The 23,613-nt window shown below is 43.7% G+C and overlaps 1 protein-coding gene across 6 annotated transcripts in view; it reads left to right on the top strand.

Moving 5' to 3' along the window:
- The window catches only part of CHD1 (chromodomain helicase DNA binding protein 1), a 290,764-nt gene extending 267,459 nt beyond the window's left edge, over positions 1–23,305 (top strand). For all 6 annotated transcript variants that reach the window (XM_063964069.1, XM_063964066.1, XM_063964068.1 and 3 more), the window contains 7 exons: positions 10,905–11,153; positions 17,172–17,315; positions 18,453–18,631; positions 20,859–20,955; positions 21,124–21,175; positions 21,613–21,823; positions 22,324–23,305. In XM_063964069.1, coding sequence (XP_063820139.1) covers positions 10,905–11,153; positions 17,172–17,315; positions 18,453–18,631; positions 20,859–20,955; positions 21,124–21,175; positions 21,613–21,823; positions 22,324–22,681 — 1,290 coding nt within the window. In that variant the 3' untranslated portion in view covers positions 22,682–23,305. The remainder of the gene's footprint in view (positions 1–10,904; positions 11,154–17,171; positions 17,316–18,452; positions 18,632–20,858; positions 20,956–21,123; positions 21,176–21,612; positions 21,824–22,323) is intronic.
- Positions 23,306–23,613: the final 308 nt, after the last annotated feature.

The raw sequence follows: 23,613 nt of genomic DNA, 5'->3' as shown, positions 1-23,613 counted from the left end.
ACGTTTCTTCCTTCAGGGGCTCCACCTGCTAGACAGAACTACCCGGGACCGTCTACTCAGTCCTTTCGGTCCTCCAGATTTCGATCTAGGGCCGGGGTGCCTCCAATGTAGCTAGAGGCTACAGAGGTAAGCCTAAGAAACCTGCTAAGACTTCAGCATGACTGTGCCCACCCACCCCGAGAGGACTTCGTGGTGGGGGCTCGATTACGTCACTTCAGTCACATCTGGGACGGTTCCTGCCAAGATGCCTGAGTAAGGGACCTTTTATCTCTCAGGGTTACAAGCTGGAGTTCGACATTGCTCCTCCCCAACGATTTTTCAAATCAGGCTTGCCCGCTTTGGAAAATATGCGTGTTACGCTACTACTGACCATCGACAAGTTGGTCCAGTCCCAAGTTATTGTTCCAGTACCCCTGATACAACAAGGACAAGGTTACTACTCCAGTCTGTTTGTAGTGCCAAAACCAGACTGGTCTGTGAGGCCCATTTTAAATCTGAAGTCCTTGAATCCTTACTTGAAGGTTTTTCAAATTCAAGATGGAATTTTTGAGAGCGGTGATCGCGGGCCTGGTACAACAAGAATTCCTTGTGTCCATAGATATCAAGGACACCTACCTGCATATCCCGATTTGGCCTCCTCATCAGGCCTATCTACGGTTCGCCCTACTGAACGATCACTACCAGTTTCAGGCGTTGCCCTTCGGCCTGTCTACAGCTCCGAGGGTGTTCATGAAGGTGATGGCGGAAATTATTTTCCAGCTCAGAGTCCAGGGGGTCAACATTGTACCTTACTTGGAGGATCTCCTGATAAAAGCGAGTTCCAGGGAGCTTCTACTGCTCCATATAGATCGCACTATCCAACTTCTGTCTCACCATGCGTGAATTCTCAGTTTACAGAAGTCCCATCTGGAGCCGTCTCAATGACTCCTGTTTCTGGGCATGACACTGGATACTGTAGCTCAAAGAGTGTTTCTCCCCGAGGACAAGGTGAGAACACTCCAAGAGATGGTTCGCATGGTTCTCCGTCCTGCTCGGGTTTCCATTCACCTTTGCATAAAGTTGTTGGGAAAAATGGTGGCCTCATACCGAGGCTGCACAGTTTGGCAGGTTCCGTGCCAGACCTTACCAATTGGACATCCTGAACAAGTGGTTCGGTTTACATCTCCAGATGCACAGACTGATTCAGCTGTCAACCCAGGCCAGGATTTCGCTCCTGTGGTGGTTGCTGTCTTCCAACCTGCTGGAAGGTCGACGTTTCAGGATTAAGGATTGGACCCTCCTCACGACGGATGCGAGTCTGAGAGGATGAGGAGCTGTCACCCAGGGGTGCAGTTCCAGGGCAGGTGGTCTGCCCAAGAGGCCCTACTCCCGATCAACGTTCTGGAACTTCTGGCAATCTACAATGCTCTGCTTCATGCCTTCCCTCTGCTCAGGGATCGGGCGATCCAGGTTCAGTCGGACAACGCCATGGCTGTGGCGTACATCAATCGACAAGGAGGGACAAAAATCAAGGCCTGCATTCGAGAAGTGTCAAAAATACTTCTCTGGGCGGAAAGAAATGCAAGAGCACTGTTTGCATTTTTCGTTCCGGGTGTGGACAACTGGAAAGCGGACTTCCGGAGTTGCCGCGACCTCCACCCGGGGTAGTGGGCATAGATCGACATAAAAGCGTCTCGCCTCAACAAGAAGCTTCGCCGCTACTGCTCGCGAACCAGGGACCCTCAGGTGAGTGCAGTGGATGCACTGACGTCACCTTGGCCTTACCGGCTGGTCTACCTATTTCCTCCGATCCCATTGATCCCAAGGGTGCTCCAACGGATCAGACATCGCAGAGTCCAAGCAATCCTGATTGTGCCGGATTGGCCCCGCAGAGCGTGGTACGCAACTGTTCTGTACATGTCTGTAGAAGACCCTTGTCCTCTGCCGTTATGAAAGGATCTTCTTCAGGAAGGACTGTTTATCTACTCGGACTTACGGCGGCTTCGTTTGACGGCATGGAAGTTGAGCAGAATATCCTAGCTCCCAAAGGGCTTTCCAAAAAGGTCATTGCCACAATGGTGCAAGCCAGAAAACCTGTGACGTCAAAACATTATCATCATATCTGGAGGAGATACATCTCTTGGTGCGAGGAACGCAAGTATCTGCCTGCAGAGTTTCACTTGGGACGTTTCCTGCAGCCTGGTGTGGACAAAGGCTTACACAGGGTTCCGAGAAATTGCCTGTGTTGCGAGAAGTTCAGACCTTCTTACAAGGGGTGCTCCACATACAACCTCCCTTTGTGCTGACTACAGCACCCTGGGCTTTGGATGTAGCTTTACAATTTCTACAGTTCTGGTTCAAGCCTCTGATGACAGTAGAAGACAAGTACCTCACGTGGAAGACACTCATGATGTTGGCCTTAGCTTCTGCTAGATGCGTCTCAGAATTGGGGGTCTTATCGTGTAAAAGTCCCTACTTGGTCTTTTACGAGGACAGAGCGGAGCTCCGGACTAGACAGCAGTTCCTGCCGAAGGTTGTCTCTGCTTTTCATCTGAATCAAACTATTGTGGTTCCGTCTTGTTCTGGCGTTTCGGCTCCTCTGGAGTCTTTGGATGTGGTGCGTGCTTTAAAGATCTATGTCAAACGCACAGCTCTGGTCAGGAAGATGGATTCCTTATTCGTGCTCTATGATGCGAAGAAGCGTTGTCCTGCTTCAAAGCAGTCATTGCTTGTTAGATTAGGCTTATTATCCAACAGTAGACCAAAAATAATATATCCACTGCGCTGCCAATAGCAGCTGATTTAGGGGTGTCAAGCCCTTGTTTGAAAGCAAAAAAATATAAATAAACCAGTGCTGTTGCTTATTTTATCTCTACAGTTTAAATTTAAAAATAGACATATAAGATCATAGAATAAAACAACATTTATTTAAAACATAAGTGCTCCAATAATACTCTCTCACTATTGGTGTCGCCACCACTGATGATGATGCATTAAAATAGGACTTTTATGTTCTCACATTAGTCTCTCAACCAGTTAATTCAAGCAGGATGTTACCCAGTCCAGGCAGGGCAGTTCATGGCAGTCCCTTGGCAGATGTATAATTTTGCCGTGCAACAGGGGTTCCGCACTTATATCCGATGGGTATCCATAAACTGGAATAGAGGGAGATGAAGTATAGTCCCAAATTCGCAATTTGCCAAAACGGAATCCAATTTATGGTGACTGGAGACAGTTGGTAAACAAAGCCTGTGTTTACCAACTGTCCTGTTTGAATTAACTGGTTGAGAGACTAATGTGAGAACATAAAAGTCCTATTTTAATGCATTATCAGTGGTGGTGACACCAATAGTGAGACAGTATTATTAGAGCACTTGTGTTTTAATTAAATGTTGTTTTATTCTATTATCTTATCTGTCTATTTTTAAATTTAAACTGTAGAGATAAAATAAGCAACAGTGCTGGTTTATTTATATTTTTTTTTACTATCCAACAGGCCTATGTGTCGGCAGCCTTACCTGTTCCTAAGTCTCTGAAGGCCCACTCTACAAGTTCAGTGGGATCTTCCAGGCGGCTGCCCGTGGAGTCTCGGCATTGCAACTATGCCGAGCTGCTACCTGGTCGGGGAAGAACACCTTTGTGAAATTCTACAAATTTGATACCCTGGCCAAAGAGGATACCCAGCTTGGGCAGGCGGTGCTGCAGCAGTCTCCGCACATTCCCGCCCAGTCTGGAAGCTTTGGGACACCCCCATCGTACTAATCTGTCCCCTGTATCTCTTATGGATGGTAGAGAAAATAGGATTTTAAATACCTATTGGTAAATCATTTTCTCGTAGTCCATAAGGGATATTGGGCGCCCGCCGTTGTGCGGTTACTTTCTGCAGGTTCTCTGTTCGGTGTTATCTGATCAGCTGTTGCTGTTACTGTTGCCAGGTGTTGCTGGCTTGGTTTTGTTTGGTGTGCTGGTGCATAATTCTCACTACCATTATTGTTATGTTCCTTCTCTCAAGTATGTCATTCTCCTTTGGGCACTGTTTTACCTATAACTGACCTGTAGGAGGAGGCATAGAGGGAAGGAGCCAGCACACCCAGTTGAAGAAATTTTAAAGTGCACTGCTTCCTTTGAACCCGTCTATACCCCATCGTACTAATTCTGTCCCCAATATCCCTTATGGCCTACGAGAAAAGGATTTACCGGTAGGTATTCAAAATCCTATTTTCTCTAACGTCCTAGTGGATGCTGGGAACTCCGTAAGGACCATGGGGAATAGCGGGCTCCGAAGGAGGCTGGGCACTCAAGAAAGATCTTAGACTACCTGGTGTGCACTGGCCCCTCCCACTATGACCCTCCTCCAAGCCTCAGTTAGATTTCGTGCCCGGCCGAGGTTGGATGCACACTAGGGGCTCTCCTGAGCTCTTAGAAAGTTATAGTCTTAGAATTTGTTATTTTCAGTGAGACCTGCTGGCAACAGGCTCACTGCAGCGAGGGACTAAGGGGAGAAGAAGCGAACTCGCCTGCTTGCAGCCGGATTGGGCTTCTTAGGCTACTGGACACCATTAGCTCCAGAGGGATCGACCGCAGGCCCAGCCTTGATGTTCGGTCCCGGAGCCGCGCCGCCGTCCCCCTTACAGAGCCAGAAACAAGAAGATGGTCCGGAAAATCGGCGGCATGAAGACTCTGTCTTCACCAAGGTAGCGCACAGCACTGCAGCTGTGCGCCATTGCTCCTCTCACACACTTCACACTCCGGTCACTGAGGGTGCAGGGCGCTGGGGGGGGCGCCCTGAGGCAGCAATAAAAACACCTTGGCTGGCTAAAATACCTCAATATATGGCCCCAGGGGCTATATATGAGGTAAATACCCCTGCCAGAATTCCATAAAAAACGGGAGAATAGGCCGCGAAAAAGGGGCGGAGCCTATCTCCTCAGCACACTGGCGCCATTTTTCCCTCACAGCTCGGCTGGAGGGAAGCTCCCTGGCTCTTCCCTGCACAGTAAGAGGGAAAAGAGAGGGGGGGGGCATTAAAATTGGCACTGTATACAGTATATTATATAAAAGCTATTAGGGACATAACTCAGTTAGTCCCTGTATATATATAGCGCTCTGGTGTGTGCTGGCATACTCTTACTCTGTCCCCCCAAAGGGCTTTTGTGGGTCCTGTCCTCGTTTAGAGCATTCCCTGTGTGTCTGTGGTGTGTCGGTACGGCTGTGTCGACATGTAGAATGATGAGGCTTATATGGTGACAGAACAGAGGCCGATATATGTGATGTCGCCCCCTGTGGGGCCGACACCAGAGTGGATGGATAGGTGAAAGGTATTAACCGACAGTGTCAACTCCTTACATAAAAGGGTGGATGACGTAACAGCTGTGGGACAGCCGGCTTCGCAGCCCGCGCCTGCCCAGGCGTCTCAAAGGCTATCAGGGGCTCAAAAACGCCCGCTCTCTCAGATGGCAGACACAGATGTCGACACGGAGTCTGACTCCAGTGTCGACAAGGTGGAGACATATACACAATCCACTAGGAACATCCATGACGTGATCCCGGCAATAAAAAATGTGTTATACATTTCTGACTTTAACCCAAGCACCTCTAAAAATGGGTTTTAGGTTTGGGGAGAAAAAACAGGCAGTGTTTTGTTCCCCCATCAGATGAATAAATGAAGTGTGTGAAAGCGTGGGTTCCCCCGTTAAGAAACTGGTAATTTATAAAAAGTTACTGATGGCGTACCCTTTCCCGCCAGGTGGATAGGTTACGCTGGGAGATATCCCCTAGGGTGGATAAGGCGCTCACACGTTTGTCAAAAAAGGTGGCACTGCCGTCTTAGGATACGGCCACTTTAATAGGTACCTGTTGATAAAAAACAGGAGGCTATCCTGAAGTCTGTATTTACACACTCAGGTACTAGACTGAGACCTGCAGATAGTGCTGCTGCAGCGTGGTCGGTGACCCTGTCAAACAGGGATACTAGTTGGCAAACATAAAAACATATTAAAGACGTCGTCTTATATATGGGGGATGCACAGAGGGATATTTTGCCGGCTGGCATCCAAAATAAATGTAATGTCCATTCTGTCAGGAGGGTATTAGAGACCTGTCACTGGACAGGTGATGCTGACTTAAAAAGCGCATAGAGAGCCTTATAAGGGTGAGGAATTATTTGGGGATGGTCTCTGGGACCTCGTATCCACAGCAACTGCTGGGAAGAAATAATTTTACCTAAGGTTTCCTCACAGACAAAGGTACAGTCCTTTCGGCTTCAGAAAAGCAAGCGGGTCAAATGGCGCTTCCTTTCTGTACAGAGACAAGGGTAGAGGGAAAAAAGCTGCACCAGTCAGCCTGTTCCCAGAATCAAGATTCTTCCCCCGCCTCCTGTGAGGCCACACCATGACGCGGGTGCTCCACAGGTGTAGCCAGGTACGGTGGGGGGCCGTCTCAAAAATTTCAGCAATTAGTGGGCTCGCTCACAGGTGGATCCCTGTTTCTTTCAAGTAGTATTTCAGGGGTACAAGCTGGAATTCGAGATGTCTCCCCCCAGCCGTTCCTAAAATATGCCTTGCTGACAACTCCCTCAGGCAGGGAGGCTGTGCTAGAGGCAATTAATAAGCGGTATTCCCAGCAGGTAATACTCAAGGTGCCCCTACTTCAACAAGGACGGGGTTACTATTCCACACGGGTTGGGGTACCGAAACCGCATGGTTCGGTGTGACCCATTTTATATTTAAAATCCTTGAACACAAAAATTCAAGTTCAAGATGGAATCGCTCAGGGCGGTTATTCCAAGCCTGGACGAGGGGGATTACATGGTATCCTGGGACATCAAGGATGCTTACCTGCATGTCCCCATTTACCATCCTCGCCAGGAGTACCTCAGATTTGTGGTACAGGATTACCATTACCAAGTCCAGACACTGCCGTTTGGACTGTACATGGCACCGAGGGTGTTTTATCAAGGTAATGGCCGAAATGTTGATACTCCTTCAAAAAAAAAAAAAAAAGGGAGTTGTAATTATCCCGTACTTGGACAGTCTCGTTATAAGGGCGAAGTCCAAGGAGCAGTTGCTAGTCGGGGTAGCACTATTTTGGAAAGTGCTACAACAGCATGGTTGGATTCTAAACAGTCCAAAGTCACAGCTGGTTCCTATGACACGTCTACTGTTCCTGGGGATGGTTATGGACATAAACCAGAAATAGTGTTTCTCCCGGAGGAGAAAGCCAAGGAGTTGTCATCTCTAGTCAGAGACCTCCTGAAGCCAAAATAGGTAGCGGTGCATCATTGCACGCGAGTCCTGGGAAAAATGGTAGCTTCCTACGAAGCAATCCCATTAGGCAGGTTCCATACAAGAACTTTTCAGAGGGACCTGTTGGACAAGTGGTCCGGATCGCATCTTCCGATGCATAGGCTGATAACCCTGTCTCCAAGGACCAGGGTATCTCTACTGTGGTGGCTGCAGAGTGCCCATCTTCAAGAGGGCCGCAGGTTCGGCATACAGGACTAGGTCCTAGTGACCATGGATTCCAGCCTTTGAGGCTGGGAGGCAGTCACACAGGGAAGAAATTTCCAGGGACTTTGGTCAAGTCAGGTTATTTCCCTACACATAAATATTCTGGACCTGAGGGCCATTTACAATGCCCTGAGGCCGGCAAGGCCTCTGCTTCAAAACCAGCCGGTACTGATCCAATCAGACAACATCACGGCAGTCGCCCATGTAAACCAACAGGGCGGCACAAGAAGCAGGATGGCGATGGCAGAAGCCACAAGGATTCTCCGATAGGCGGAAAATCATGTGTTAGCACTGTCAGCAGTGTTCATTCCCGGAGTGGACAACTGGGAAGCAGATCTTCTCAACAGACACGACCTCCACCCGGGAGAATGGGGACTTCCTCCAGAAGTCTTCCAATAGGATTGTACACCATTGGGAAAGGCCACAGGTGGACATGATGGCGTCCCGCCTCAACAAAAAGCTATAAAAGATATTGCACCGGGTCAAGGGACCCTCAGGCGATAGCTATGGACGCTCTGGTAACACCGTGGGTGTACCAGTCGGTTTATGTGTTCTCCCCTCTGCCTCTCATACCAAAGGTACTGAGAATAATAAGAAGGCGAGGAGTAAGAACGATACTCGTGGATGGCCAAGAAGAGCTTGGTACCCAGAACTTCAAGAATTTATATCAGAGGACCCATGGCCTCTGCCACTCAGACAGGACCTGCGGCAGCAGGGGCCCTGTCTGTTCCAAGACTTACCGCAGCTGCGTTTGTCGGCATGGCGGTTGAACGCCGGATCCTGAAGGAAAAGGGCATTCCGGAGGAAGTCATTCCTACGCTTACTAAAGCCAGGAAAGAGGTTACAGCAACTCATTATCACCGCATATGGCGAAAATATGTTGCATGGTGTGAGGCCGAAAGGGCCCCAACAGAGGAATTTCAACTAGGTCGATTTCTGCATTTCCTGCAAGCAGGAGTGACTATGGGCCTTAAATTGGGTTCCATTAAGGTACAGATCTCGGCTCTGTCGATTTTCTTTCAAAAAGAACTAGCTTCAGTACCTGAAGTTCAGACATTTATAAAAGGAGTGCTGCAGAGTCAGCCCCCGTTTGTGCCTCCTGTGGCACCTTGGGATCTCAACGTGGTGTTGAGTTTCTTAAAATCACATTGGTTTGAACCACTAAAAACCGTGGATCTGAAATATCTCACGTGGAAGGTGGTTATGTTATTGGCCTTGGCTTCTGCCAGGCGAGTATCAAAGTTGGCGGCTTTGTCTTGTAAAAGCCCTTATTTGATTTTCCATATGGATAGGGCAGAATTGAGGACTCGTCCCCAGTTTCTCCCAAAGGTGGTGTCAGCGTTTCACCTGAACCAGCCTATTGTGGTGCCTAGGCTACTAGGGACTTGGAGGACTCCAAGTTGCTAGACGTTGTCAGGGCACTGAAAATATATGTTTCCAGAACGGCTAGAGTCAGAAAATCTGACTCGCTGTTTATCCTATATGCACCTAACAAGCTGGGTGCTCCTGCTTCTAAGCAGACTATTGCTCGTTGGATTTGTAGTACAATTCAGCTTGCACATACTGTGGCAGGCCTGCCACAGCCAAAATCTGTCAATGCCCATTCCACAAGGAAGGTGGGTTCATCTTGGGCGGCTGCCCAAGAGGTCTCGGCTTTACAACTTTGCCGAGCAGCTACTTGGTCAGGGGCAAACACGTTTGCAAAAATTCTACAAATTTGATACCCTGGCTGAGGAGGACCTGGAGTTCTCTCATTCAGTGCTGCAGAGTCATCCGCACTCTCCCGCCCGTTTGGGAGCTTTGGTATAATCCCCATGGTCCTTACGGAGTTCCCAGCATCCACTAGGACGTTAGAGAAAATAAGAATTTACTCACCGGTAATTCTATTTCTCGTAGTCCGTAGTGGATGCTGGGCGCCCATCCCAAGTGCGGTTTATCTGCAATACTTAACCATAACTATGTACAACTAAATCGGGTTATTGTTGAGCCATCTGTTGAGAGGCTCTATTGTTTCATACTGTTAACTGTGTTTCATATCATGAGTTGTACGGTGTGATTGGTGTGGCTGGTATGAGTCTTACCCGGGATTCAAAATCCTTCCTTATTGTGTACGCTCGTCCGGGCACAGTACCTAACTGAGGCTTGGAGGAGGGTCATAGTGGGAGGGGCCAGTGCACACCAGGTAGTCTAAGATCTTTCTAGAGTGCCCAGCCTCCTTCGGAGCCCGCTATTCCCCATGGTCCTTACGGAGTTCCCAGCATCCACTACGGACTACGAGAAATAGAATTACCGGTGAGTAAATTCTTATTTTTTGTACTTGTATTATATCCTTTTCTCTAAATTCATTGGATATCTGCCCTTTACTGGTTCACTCCTTAAAGTTTTAAGTTGATGATTGTAGGGAGGATAAATAAGGTCTTCCTCATTTTCTATTTTATTTTTTTGTCTGTCTCCTTATCTTAAGGGATTGATATAATTTCCCCTGCAGGTTAAGGAATATAGAGTGGGTGAGGTTTCAGACCCTTCTGCCTGAGCCCTCCATACCCATGCTCCCAGTGTCCCTCGGCGACTGCAATAAAAAAGATTTAACGTGAATACAAAAATTCTGTTTTCTTATGCTCTTTGGGCAATATGTAAAACAAGTACTGCTGGGAGTGGTACCGTGATTTTCATTTTGTTTGCATTTCTCATGTTCTCTGATTTTGTTACAAATTTAATATTAGTTAAATGAAATATCACAATGGTAAAATGTAGAACTACTATGTTTGTGATTTCCAAGTATGCATATGCCACAAGTCTGAGAAGGCAGGTGTCTTGCATATTTATCGTTGGACATAGTGGGTGTAACTCAATTGTTTTATTGCACCCAATCTCCCGTCTGAAGTGACAGGAGATCGAGGGGACTCCTTAGCAGTTGCGTTTAGCCGCGTAAAGCAGCTAAAACCTGACTAAACTAATGGACGCAGCGCAAAAAGTCCTGTTTTGGCGCCCAAACACCCGGGGGTGGGTGGGGGATAGCTGAAATGCTTTGCTGCGTGTCGACAGCCATCGCACCCGTACAGAGCAACAATTGAACGCTCCATTGTGCGACATCTACTGGCTGCCGGTGGGGGGGGGAAAATTGAATTTCACCCAGTACATTCCAATGGTCTGAGATATCATAGTCTAAATATATTATTGTTATTAATATTTAGTAATAAATATATTTATTGCTATTGCAGAGATGTTTTTGATTCTAGAATCTGATAGAGCACTAGCATAGCGAGTGTAAATGCAATGACAATATATTTGAACCATTCCATAAATTTAGTGCATAAAATGCGTGTCAATGAAGCAGTTAGCATTTATTTTTCGAGGCATAGTTTGTTGAAATCCATTAGATTTAACAGTGCCAGCTTAATTGTGCTGTTATTATAGGAAGACGATGCTTCTGTGAAAACAAACAGTAAAAAACCTAAAGCCGAGAAAGAGAATGAGGAACGAACAGATTCTGAAGTAACTATAAAAAAGGAGCCTGAAGACAAGAAGGAAATTAAAGAGATCAAGAAGGAGGTAAAGAAGGAAAAGAAAGATCGGGAAGAAAAGAAAGATGACAAAGATTCAAAAGAGAAAAAGGAACCAAAAGTAAAAGAGCCAGTTAAAGAAAAAGAAGTCCGAGAGGAAAAGGTGAATAAACACCGTTTCTACTACTGTACTTGAGATGTGCGGGACACATTATGTTTTGTTTGTTTGCTTTACACCAGCAAAGTACATCACATTTCATTGTTCATGGGAGGCAATTAAAATGTCCAAAATTTGTGTCCATACGAGTAAGAGTAAAAAGCCAAACCACAATGTCCTGAACAGGGCCTGATGCAGAGATGGGTAGTAATGCAGCCGCGCTCTACTTAGCGGTTGAGGAAATATGCCAGTGCTAGTCTCAGTCTTCCCTTTATGCTCCACCATTAGACGGAGTGTACGAGCGCTTAGATTCCCAGTTTCGGGCTCTCTGGTCTATGTAATTAGAGTAGAGACTGTAAACACTCCTAGGTCTACTCTCCCCAAACCAGCTAAATTGGTCTCTGAAGCAGTGGATTTGTCATTGAGAATGCAGCAGCGTTCCCAACCATAACGCACACGAAACTGCCTTTTTTTTGTGTTGACTTTAGCACACCTCTCAGTCTCCATCCTGACATGGACAGTAATCACAAACCTCGTTCTCAAGTGTTAGTTATGTCATGCACTGTAGCGAACACCATCGGCCACTTGGGTCTGCACGTGTGCAGTAAGGGTTTACAGGACATTTTGCGCAGTAGCAATAAATCACTCCACTACATACAGATGTAGCCTACGTTATCTTTGCTGGCTGAGGCGTTAGTTGCGATCAGGCATATGCAGCGTGGCTGGGCGCAACGAGGCTTGCATAGTCGTAGGGAGGCGCACAGAGCGTTTGGCGTTACCTTTAAGTGTAATACCTGCGATCATCCACCAGAAGTCGCTTTTTAAAATCACCATTGCAATACAATACTGAACTACTTTACTGGTGCGTCTTATTACGCGACAATTTGCTACAGTATGTCATACAATATATTAGTGTACAGACGCAAATACAGTAGTACATTATATACAGACGCAAACGAACGTGATAAAGCCACAGTATAGTCCATTGACGTTAGGAATATGTGAGCGTCCAAGTCCTGAAATCACCACACAAAAATAGTAGTGTATACTGACGCAAACGAACGTTTTACAGGTATGCGAAAAAATTGTGGTCACAATTCGTGCGCCTATAGCAGCCTGTGTCCCAAAAGTAATAAAGTGTCACCAACACTTCAAACAACAGAAAGAGAGTAATAATTACCAAACGGGTCAAGGGTGCTTCAAGTTAATAGGTATACTGTTTAATGAATCAATCCAAAGTATACTCAGAAATTGCTTAAAACATAAAAAACACAATCATAGTGTAAAACTATTAAATAACGATGCACTACACAATAATCATATAATGGACTCGTACCCAGACTTATGGTCTACTTATTTTCACGTGCTACACCACTTCTTTGGAATTCCCTACCTCCCCCTCAGACTCTCCACCTCTCTACAAAACTTCAAACGATCTCTCAAGACCCACTTCTTCACCAAACCCAGCCAAATCTCATCCTGACCCTCTGTTCTACGCTCTCTATGTACCCCATCTGTGTCACCCCTGTCTGTCTACCCCTCTCCTTTAGAATGTAAGCTCTCGCGAGCAGGGCCCTCTTCCCTCATGTGCTTATCCTTTCTTACTTTAATAATCTTCAACTGCACCACAATCCGCAGTCTTCTGCCACCTGATACTTATTCCAGTGTCATCTGCTGATGTAACTATGTTTATTTACCCTGTACTTGTCCTATACTGTCATCAACTGTAAGTTGCTGTTTTCCTGTTTGATTATTTGTTTATGTATTCTTTAATTGGGCGCTGTGGAACCCTTGTGGCGCCATATAAATAAAGGATAATAATATCAGTAGACATGTATCGCCTTAATAGGGGTGTGGGCCAGTAGTATGGTTTATCCCAATCCTTTTCTTAACCTCTATGGACCGGAGAGCTTCTCCAAACGAAGTATTCACAATATTCATGTAAAGCAGAGGTTCTCAAACTCTGTCCTCGGGGGCCCACACAGTGCATGTTTTGCAGGTCTCCTCACAAAATCACAAGTGAAATAATTAGCTCCACCTGTGGACCTTTTAAAATGTGTCAGTGAGTAATTACTACACCTGTGCACCTGCTGGGTTACCTGCAAAACATGCACTGTGTGGGCCCACGAGGACCAAGTTTGAGAACCTCTGATGTAAAGAAAGGCTCCAAATAGTGTAATACTATTTATAAAAACAAAATTACAATCTTTGGGCAGACAATGGATTCTCACCAAGTGTTGTGGTCTACAGATGATAGTAGACACAAAAGCATGTTATGATAATAACCAGGCGTCCCCAGGAACCGTCATACACAGGCAGGTGAGTAATCCACGTGTCCTCCCATTACCTCCACCAAGGAGGTAACGGGAAGACACGTGGATTACTCACCTGCCTGTGTATGACGGCTCCTGGGGAAACCATACTACTGGCCCACTACCCTAGTAAGGCGATACATGTCTACTGATAAGTAGACCATAAGTCTGGGTACGAGTCCATTATATGATTATTGTGTAGTGCATTGTTATTTAACAGTTTTACAGTATGATTGTGTTTTTTGTTGTTTTAAGCGATTTCTGAGTATACTTTGGAATGATTCATAAAACAGTATCCCTATGAACTTGAAGCACCCTTGGCCCGTTTGGTAATTATTACTCTTTGTGTTACAGGTATGGTCTATTGATGTTAGGGACATGTGAGCGTCCAAATCCCGTAGCCCTTACGGCATAATCAGAACCAATGGGCTTATGCATCTGTCATGCAGCGACATGTCCGAGTGGTGAAGTGTGCCGCTTCCCATGCTTAGAGTCCCGGGTTCGATTCCCAAAGTGCGAATGCATGATCCTTTTATCCTGACACTGTATTAATTTTTTATTTTTGTATCTATTGTACTATACCTTCACATTCAAAGTGTGCACACAAGTTTTACATAAAGCAGGGGAAATCTGCCTGAGCGTATTTAATATACACAGCGGCTATGAGGATAAGCGAGCTCTATGCACCGTACACATACAATACTGTAGCAGGCCAGACTCTATTAAAATGGCTACCACCCGTGACCCCATGCCTCATCGAAGGAGCGTCTCAATACCCTAGCTAAAATAGACAGGGGTGATAGGGATAAGCGAGCCATCTCTATGCACATTACAACACACCAGACTCGATCGCATAGCAAGTTGACAGAATGGCTGTCGCCTGTAACCCCTTGCCTCACGGAAGCCCTCAGCTATGGAGCAAGTTACGGGGCAATGCTGAAGGAGCGTCTCAATACCCTAGCTAAAATACACAGGGGCAATGAGGTACCGTAGAATGATCAGTTAATACATTTAGTGTATACAGACGCAAAACAACGAGTTTAAGCTACTGTATGGTCCATTGAAGTTAGGGATACAGTACAGTTTGTGAGCGGCCAAGCCCCGTAGCCATTAGGGCATAATCTAAAACCAATGGCAAGGGATCACTGCTTACATTTAGACATGAGCTTGTGTATCTGTCATAAGGCGTGTGTTCATGATAAAGAACAAGCTCATGTGTAAATGTACTGTAAGCAGTGATCCCTCCCCATTGGTGTTTGTGTATGCCGTTACAGGACTTTGACGCCCATATTGCAAAACATGGTATTTAGCCCCCATCCACTTCCCCCTTCCCCCCCCCCTGGAAGCCTGCTCATTTCATAGACTGGGAGGGAGGTCAGGTTACAATAAATGTACAACACAGTACTGTATAGACACAATCTCTTGAACTACAGTACAGTGCTGTGTTGCTCGAACAGTTAGTTGCGTCAGGATACACTATTTATATTTATTGATATGTTTACGGGACCTATTGCAACTGTGTGTTTTCGCTAGGGTATTGAGACACTCCTTCTGCATTGAATACAAAAACTCTTTCGGAACCTTTAAATCGCGCAGAAAGTCACACGGCAGCCTTGAAGTACTCACAATTTCCAAAGATGCGCCTCCAAAAGTATCTTAATTTCTAGAACAGACAAAAAACTGGGTGGTGGAAAAGAGTGTTCCCTCAGGCGCCCATCACAATAAATAACAAAATGTGGATATAATGGAAATATGAGGAGTAATACAACCCTTGTTTAACAGGAATGATCCAGACACCAAATGGGATCCGTCTTCACTTATTGATTTTTCATAGATGCAGGGCAATATGCAAAAGAAAAATCATAGCATGTGTAGTACAGTCACAATTTAATGATAAACACTGACACACATTAAAATCACATAAAATACATATAAATTCCTCCCAAAAAATCTGCTGGAAACAGGTAGCCAGAATAATTACCAGCATGTGAGAGAACTGATTTTAGGCAGCTCTCAAAACAGCAGTTTGTGATAACAGTCACCAGGTGTCTCTCCGGAAAAGGCCAATGGAACTGATGTTTGGTAATGAATTCGGCTATCCAGATGTTCAGACAACAGCAGCTTCGGAGTCCGTGATCTGTCCCTTAAATACCAACGCGTTTCTACCCGCGATGCTGCTGGTCTTTCTCAAGGTAGAATCCTTCAGCATTGCCCTGACTCTTGCAAAACTGATGCCGTCGCTGGCTCCATAGCTGAGGGCTTTCAAGAGGTGCAGAGTCACGGGCGGCAGCCACTTTGTCAACTTGCTATGCGATTGAGTCTGGTGTATCGTAATGTGCATAGAGCTCGCTTTTCACTGTTGTTCTTGTGTAATATAACTAGGGTATTGAGACGCTCCTTCAGCATTGCCCTGACTCTTGCAAAAACGATGCCATCGATGGCTCCATAGCTGAGGGCTTAAATAACAGAAAATTAATAAAGTGTCAGGAAAAAACATGCACTCGCACTGTGGGAATCGAACCTGGGACTCTTAGCATGGGAGGCGGCACACTTCACCACTCGGGCACGACGCCTCATGATAAACGCCTTGTGTGTATGCATTACAGGACTTGGACGCTCATAATGCATAACACGGTACATACAGATGTGTCCACTTACATCTTTGTTATTTTGCTAAATTTGGCATAACGCAAAACACGGCTAAGATGTTTTTCACGAGTAGTGAGTGGATGGACTTAAGAACTTTTGTTTGCCATAATAGAATATGTATAAAGTAACATATTAAATAAGCAAGTTAAGAAAAATCACAAGGTATGGCTAAATCTCTGAGTCTATGGCATGCAAAACCAAGCCATACATGGTGGGATATTGCAAAGATGTATGTGGACACATCTGTACTTTTACGTCAATGAACTACATTATGGCTTTTACACATTAGTAGCGTCTGTATACAACTGCGAGGGACTTGGATACTAGTAAACCGGCAATGGATAAGTGTTTTAACATGTTCGTTTGTGTCTGTATAAACTTTTTTTTTTACTCTCTCCATCTGGCCATTGGTCTGTGTGTACAGTATACAGTACATTAACATTACAGTCGTCACTGACCATTTGCCAGAGCTTGTAGATCAATCTGCCGCTATTCGCTCTAAAGTACTGGATTAGTGGAGCATTAGCTACCCAGTGGTTGGGATATGTATTGCATGCTGAGTATGTAGTCGTGCCTCAACGCGCCTGTCCGTGCATAAACTCAGCAACCTAACCTATCTCCTAGGTGCGACTAAACTTCCATTTAGGCGGAAAAACGGCTAAGATAACGGCTCCATCTGTACAACCATCAACATTGCGTCCATCTCTGAATAAGGCCTATAGCCTATTTTAGGTGTAGAACATGTCTAATGAATGTATGCAAACATCCTGTACCCGATAGTACACACATTAATTGGGTAGAAAATAAACCTGTCATTGGGAAAACCTGTCTAGTCACCAAAAACTCCTGCTTGTTGACACATCATACACAACAACGTAAAACCATACAATTTGGCTAGTAGGTTCGTCAGAAGAACTAGAAAGCATTGGCAATTACAGCTTTGTCCCATTAAATTAAAGGTGACTTTGCAAAGGTTAGCATTCACAGTATTTAAATCCATCCACCTTATGTTTTGCCACTGCAAGTAAATGTTCTGACAATTTTATTTTCTTTTATTGGGCAGGTAAATGATATAAAATTGGAGGAGAAAAAGGAGAAACCGAAGAAAAACATTGCTGCCGAAACCCCAGTGCACATAACTGCCAGCAGCGACCCAGTTCCGATATCTGAAGAGGCAGAAGAACTTGATCAGAAGACTTTCAGTGTTGTAAGTTTAATGTAGTGTTATGCTTGGATTTTAGTTGTATACAACCTTGTTCAATGCTAATTAACATATTTTTGTAATAGCTTTAATCACTTTATTTCAGTGTGCTGGGGTACTTTTGTGGTTTATTAAAAGCTTTTAACATGTGAATTGTAGCATCTGAGGGCAATATACTCAAGGGAAGGTCTAAAAAATTGTAACCTACACACACACATTTTTTACATTCATGTAAATGCAGCCTGTAATCAGGGCATGTAGTAATATTTTGTTAACACACACACATCGGAATTTAAATGTTTTGATCGACGGCAGCCACTAGATGGTACCGAATGGAGCTATTCAATTGTAGCTCTGTTCGGGCACAATGGCTGCCAGTGTCTACATTTCAGTTCACTCCCCCCCGGGCGTGACAAGCTGAAATGCACAAAAAGTGACCCGTTTGAGCGGCTCTTTTCGCAATCGTGCCCAGCAATTTGGTCGAGTTAGCTGCTTTACATGTGATTTTTTTTTTTAATTGCACCCGCATTCTCCCACCACTTTAGATGGGAGATCGGGCGCGGAAAACATATAAATACCGCCTAAAGTGTCACAGTGATGTCACCTATTCCTGATGAAATTGATTGCTTCCCTTTCAGTATGCACATTAAACAACACTCTTACAAGCATGGAAGAATGCCTCTTTAATAGCATTTTATAATAATTGGAAGAGCCCTATTACATGGTGCAAATCTAAAGTAAAAAGCTCACACCCCCATACATCATTGACTCTCTACATGGTGCACTCCATAGAGTTATTGTCTTTGCTACACTCAAAGTACGTGTCAGCATTCTGGCGCCATATAAATAAAAGTGCTGTTTGCTTAATGACCAAATGTACTTCAGAAGAATTGATCATTCATTTCTTCCAATCAAGTAAGGATATTCACCTCTCAAATAGCTCATTTGAGGTTCTGTGGCCCTCAGTATAGTGCTTAATATTGAGATGGCTGCATCATTTGAACCATTGCAGCAAGTTTCTCTTTTTTTTTTGTCAATTTAAATCATTTGAAAGAAGAGCAAGCTTGGGGCATTTGCGCACATTGTCAAATTTGAATAAAGTCAATATAGAATCTGACCTGTTACGCTATTTTCATTTTGTAGTGTAAAGAAAGAATGAGACCAGTGAAGGCTGCATTAAAGCAGCTGGACCGACCAGAAAAAGGACTGTCTGAGAGGGAGCAGCTTGAACACACCAGGCAGTGTCTGATTAAAATTGGGGATCACATTACAGAGTGCTTAAAAGAGTATGCAAACCCAGAACAAATAAAACAATGGAGGAAGTAAGTAGTGTGCACCTTTTCTTTATTATTTTATATATTTTATTTCCACAGATGTGTCCTCATACATCTTTGCTGCAGTCGCGCCATACAGCCCCTCTTGGCACGCCAGATCGCGTGAGACTAGCATTGGGCATCTTTTATTGCCGATAATGCATCTTAGTCGCAACGCAATGTGCATAGGGCACAGCGGGATACTCTGCTGATTAATTAGAAATGATTTGACACTTGTGTATCTGTGTGTGACTGAGTCTCTGAATCTGTATAGGAAGTGCTACAATGTAGCAGCCACAGCTTTTTTTCCCCCCAATACAAGTTCTGTTCTGCTCCATATACAGACTCAGTCACACAGATATACAAGTGTCATATATCACATTAATCAGCACAGTCTCCTTGTGCGTCCTAGTCTACTAACTTTCAGCAAAAAAGAGACCTAACTTTAGAGCTAAATGGGACTTGGCGGCTCACTCATTCCAGGCATCTCGTGCTTCAGGGTATATTGAAGCTAAATGTATGAGGACACATCTGTATGTGTACTATACTGTATATTAGGTCTGGGGTCTGCGTATTCCCTTTGTCTTTTCTAATTTTATTTCCACCTTCAGTTCTGAGAGCACTCATTGACGTCCTTTGCCTCCAAAGCTTTTGTATTGTGAAATCATTCACACATGTAAAAGGACATGACAGTAGGACTTGACAGTATATGACTAAAATAATGGCATTATAGCCCAGCTAAAGACTGCTGTTATAGCATGTAGGAGCAATGTGATTGCTTAAAAATCAGCATTACACAAATTTAGAGAATATACACGTATGGGTTTGGTGAGCAGAGGCCTGCTGTAGTGTGCTTTCACACTAGCACTAATTGCAGCACCTCCAGTCATTGCTTGGTGATAGGGAAATGCTGCCTTCCTGCCACATAGGCGTGGATAAGCTTGAAGATGCTGCATGTAGTCGTTTATTAGCATGGTTTGTGTAGTGGTCTGCATTACTGCTTCACAGCAAAGAGGTAGTAAGTTCACTTCTTGTAGTGGTTGATCTAGGGCAGTATAGATGGTGTAATGGTTAGCATTACTGCATCACAGCACTGAGGTCATATGTTCCATTCCTACCACTTTATATGTGTGCGTGTACATGGATGGACTAGATGGGCAAAGTGGTTCTTATCTGCTGTTACATTTTGTGTTTCTCTATATGGAGTTTGTATGTTCTCCTCATATTACATCTGTTTCCTCTGGGTTTTTCAGTTTCCTCCCACACTCCATAAACACACTGGCAGATTGTCAGCTGACAAACAATTAACCCTAGTGTGTCCATATGATAAGGAATATAGATTGTAAAATCCACTGGAGCAGAGACTGATGAGAATGAATGGAATATTCTCTGTAAAAGCTCTGCATAACCTGATTATGCTATATAAAGAACTTTTAATTGTAATAATAAATAAAAGTAAGTGCTTCACTGATGACTTATTGAAAACTAAAAGAGGAACAGTCACCTAAGTACCCAACATGTTTGCCTGTAGATTCTTCAGAGCTTAAACACTTGTGTGCTGAGCATGTGTAGTGCTCGGATATCTCCTGTGCTGACAGACAGACCACTAGCAGTTGTCCAGCAACAAATGCAGTAAAGTGCCCAAGTAATACTGCACTAACATCAATTAACGAGTACCCTTCACATTTGTATTCATAAAATTATTGTATAAGGGACGAAGTATGTGGGAGTTTTCCATAAACTCTTCCATCCTTGCATACAATTGGGCTTGTCTTTCTGTTCTGTTCACCATACTTTGGGGGGGGGGGGAGGGGGGGTTATTCAGGTTTGTTAGCACACCAAAAAAGTTAGCAATTAGGCAAAACCCTGCTGCACTGAAGGTGGAGCAAATGTAACATGTGCAGAGAGAGTTTGATTTGGTGGGTTATATTGTTTCTGTGCAGGGTAAATACTGGCTGCTTTATCTTTACACTGCAATTTAGATTTCAGTTTGAACACACCCCACCCAAATCTAACTCTCTCTGCACATGTTACATTTGCCCCACCTGCAGTGCAGCAGGGTTTTGCCCAACTGCTAATTTTTTTTGGTTTGCTAACAAACCTGAATAAGGCCCTTGATACTTGAATTTGCTAATGTTGCTTTTAACAGGCTTTATGAGACAGGCATTGTGTATTGCTTGTTTTAAGTTTGTGTTCTAAGTAGTCACTTGCCATCATCAACTTTCTCTGTCTTAAGGAACCTATGGATTTTTGTATCCAAATTTACTGAATTTGATGCACGGAAACTGCACAAACTGTACAAACATGCCATCAAAAAACGCCAGGAAGCTCAGGTAATTATATCCTAGTTTGTCTTGTCGATAATCATTTGAGGAACTCTGTTATGAGAAAAATGGTGTGTAATGATTTCATGCGTTGCCTGTTGCTCATTAATTTATTTATTTTCCTTTTTTTTTTTTTTCCCTTCCTTTTTTTTTTTTTTTTATTGTGGTGATGTACAGCACAATGACCAGAACATTAGCAGTAGTATGAACACAATCATTCGACATCCTGGTAAAAATGACTCAATTTATCTATATATTTTCATCTGTTGTACTTAATTGGATGTATACTATTATTAGTTTGCTTTGTTTATAGTGCATGGTTCCACCTGTGTGGGGTATTGAGGCATGTATCTATGTGCAGCTATTGTCTTTGACACTTATTGGCATAGATTGCATGCTGACCTTTTGCTTTGCAAAACAAAAAAATAAAATAATTGCAAACTTATGTGTAGCACTTGCCATATTTTGGGGTCATTTACAAAATATGTATAATATATGCACAGTGCCCTGTCTTCTCGCACACCTGTACCTACACCATATGAAATTCTCTTTGTGTGTACAGACCCATACACTAAGTTTGTGTCCAGCATGTTGCTGTTATGTAGAAGGCCATTGTTGCGGAATTGTATTATGATTGATGTGCCCTGTCACTTGCTTGTTTTTCAGATGTAGAAAGATTAAAAGAAAACACAAACCATGATGATAGCAGCAGAGACAGTTATTCCTCTGACAGGCATTTATCACAGTATCATGATCACCCCAAGGACAGACACCATAGTGATACTTATAAGAAAGGTGATCCCAGGAAAAGGCCGTATTCTAGCTTCAGCAATGGTAAAGACCATAGAGACTGGGATCATCACTACAAACAGGACAGGTAAGTTCAGACCAAATCATTCTTTGGGGTATGTTTGCCGGTTTTTGGAAGTGAAGATGTTGCCCAGAGCACCCAATCAGATTCTACTTATTTATATAGAACCTTCTGGAAGATAATAACTACAATCTGATTGGTTTCTATGGGCCACATTCCACTCCTAAAAGCCCACAATTTAGTAAATATACCCCTTTGTCTTTATCCAGGATGTCACCGCTTCCTCCTTCTGTTTTCTGTTCCAGACTGAAGTCTTAGTGTTTGTACAAATATTCTATGTAACTTTCCTATGGAGATGACCTTTTATTGACTGGGGAATACGGGAGATGGTTACATTTGGTGACCCATAATCTAGTATGTCAATCATGAAACAAGTTGTTCTTTTTTTTGTTTTGTTTTTTGGTGATTTTTGCCAAAACCATTTCTCATCTAAATTGCTTCTTTTTTTCTTTTTTTTTGTATGCAAAATGTCAATTCAGTGGATTAAAAGGGTATTTCTGTTGTAGGTACCACAGTGAAAGCAAACACAGAAAATTAGACGACCACAGAAGTAGAGACCATAGATCAAACATGGAAGGAAATACAAAAGACAGATCCCTCCCTGATCATCGCTCTCATTCTGACCACCGTTTGCATTCGGATCATAGATCTAGCTCAGACTACAGTCATCATAAATCCAGGGATTACAGGTACCATTCAGACTGGCAGATGGACCATAGAGCCTCTAGTAGTGGGCCAAGATCACCATTAGACCAGAGGTCTCCGTACGACTCCAGATCTCCTTTGGGTCGTAGATCACCCTTTGAGTGTTCGTCAGATCACAAAAGTACTCCGGAACATATATGGAGTGGACGCAAAACATAACACAAGGATTGCAGTCCGGGACATTAGCCATATACAGTAAAATTATCACAGTGATTGCCTTACATGACTTGAAAGAAAATGGACTGTATCTGCCAAGTGTGGACATCACTACGTTCCTGAATGCAAGGTCTATTATCACAACAGATCAGAGAATATTTTTGTATTTAAGGTATATGCTGCACTTTGCTGCAAACGTGGCATTTTAAAAAAAGAAATAGAAGATGTTTACTATTTCGGAGACCTCAGCACTGCCCATTTTGACTGCGTTTTAACAAAAAAGAAAAATAACAACAAAAAAAACAAAACCGATTTCTTTGAACTATGTATTATCTTTGTGTTGACCGATGATCTTGTTGACAAGTAATTGAAGAGGTTTTTTTATTGTCTGGGAAATGCTGTCAAGAACTTTGTTCACTTTCCAAAGCTATTTGTTTACATTGTACACTGCAACCACCTTGCCGCTTCTCATCATATGCTTGAATATTTAAATCCTGTACCTAAACCTGTAAAATAGCCAGTTTTTTTCTTTTTCGTGATCAACTGTAATATTTTTTTTCTTTTTTTTATACAAAGCAAAACTGCTGTAAATTGTTGTAAATTAATTAAATGGACATTTATTCCTTTCTCAGGCTTTCTTTGACTGTTCCTTTCCCCACCAACTCAGGCCTTCTCGTCAAGTATGGAAATATGTAAATGCATTATGTTTTTTGGTTTTTAATAGTTTTGATGGAATCAATGTTCAGAATGTAAAAAAAAAAAAAAAACTGGGGAAAGGGAACACTAATTCCATTCTTTTGTCATGTAGTGTTCCACTTTACACTTAATAAGGTTACTTGTTTTTAATTTTAAGCAGTTGTCAGTGTTGTGTTTAAATGTTGGGGTAAAATCTAAGAAATTTTATGCAGCCTGATACCGTTCACATTAGGTTTTGT

The sequence above is a fragment of the Pseudophryne corroboree genome, chromosome 1 (assembly GCF_028390025.1).
Source record: "Pseudophryne corroboree isolate aPseCor3 chromosome 1, aPseCor3.hap2, whole genome shotgun sequence".
In the NCBI taxonomy this organism is placed as follows: domain Eukaryota; kingdom Metazoa; phylum Chordata; class Amphibia; order Anura; family Myobatrachidae; genus Pseudophryne; species Pseudophryne corroboree.
Note: the sequence above shows the minus strand (reverse complement) of the source record. Positions and strands in the feature narration are given on the sequence as shown.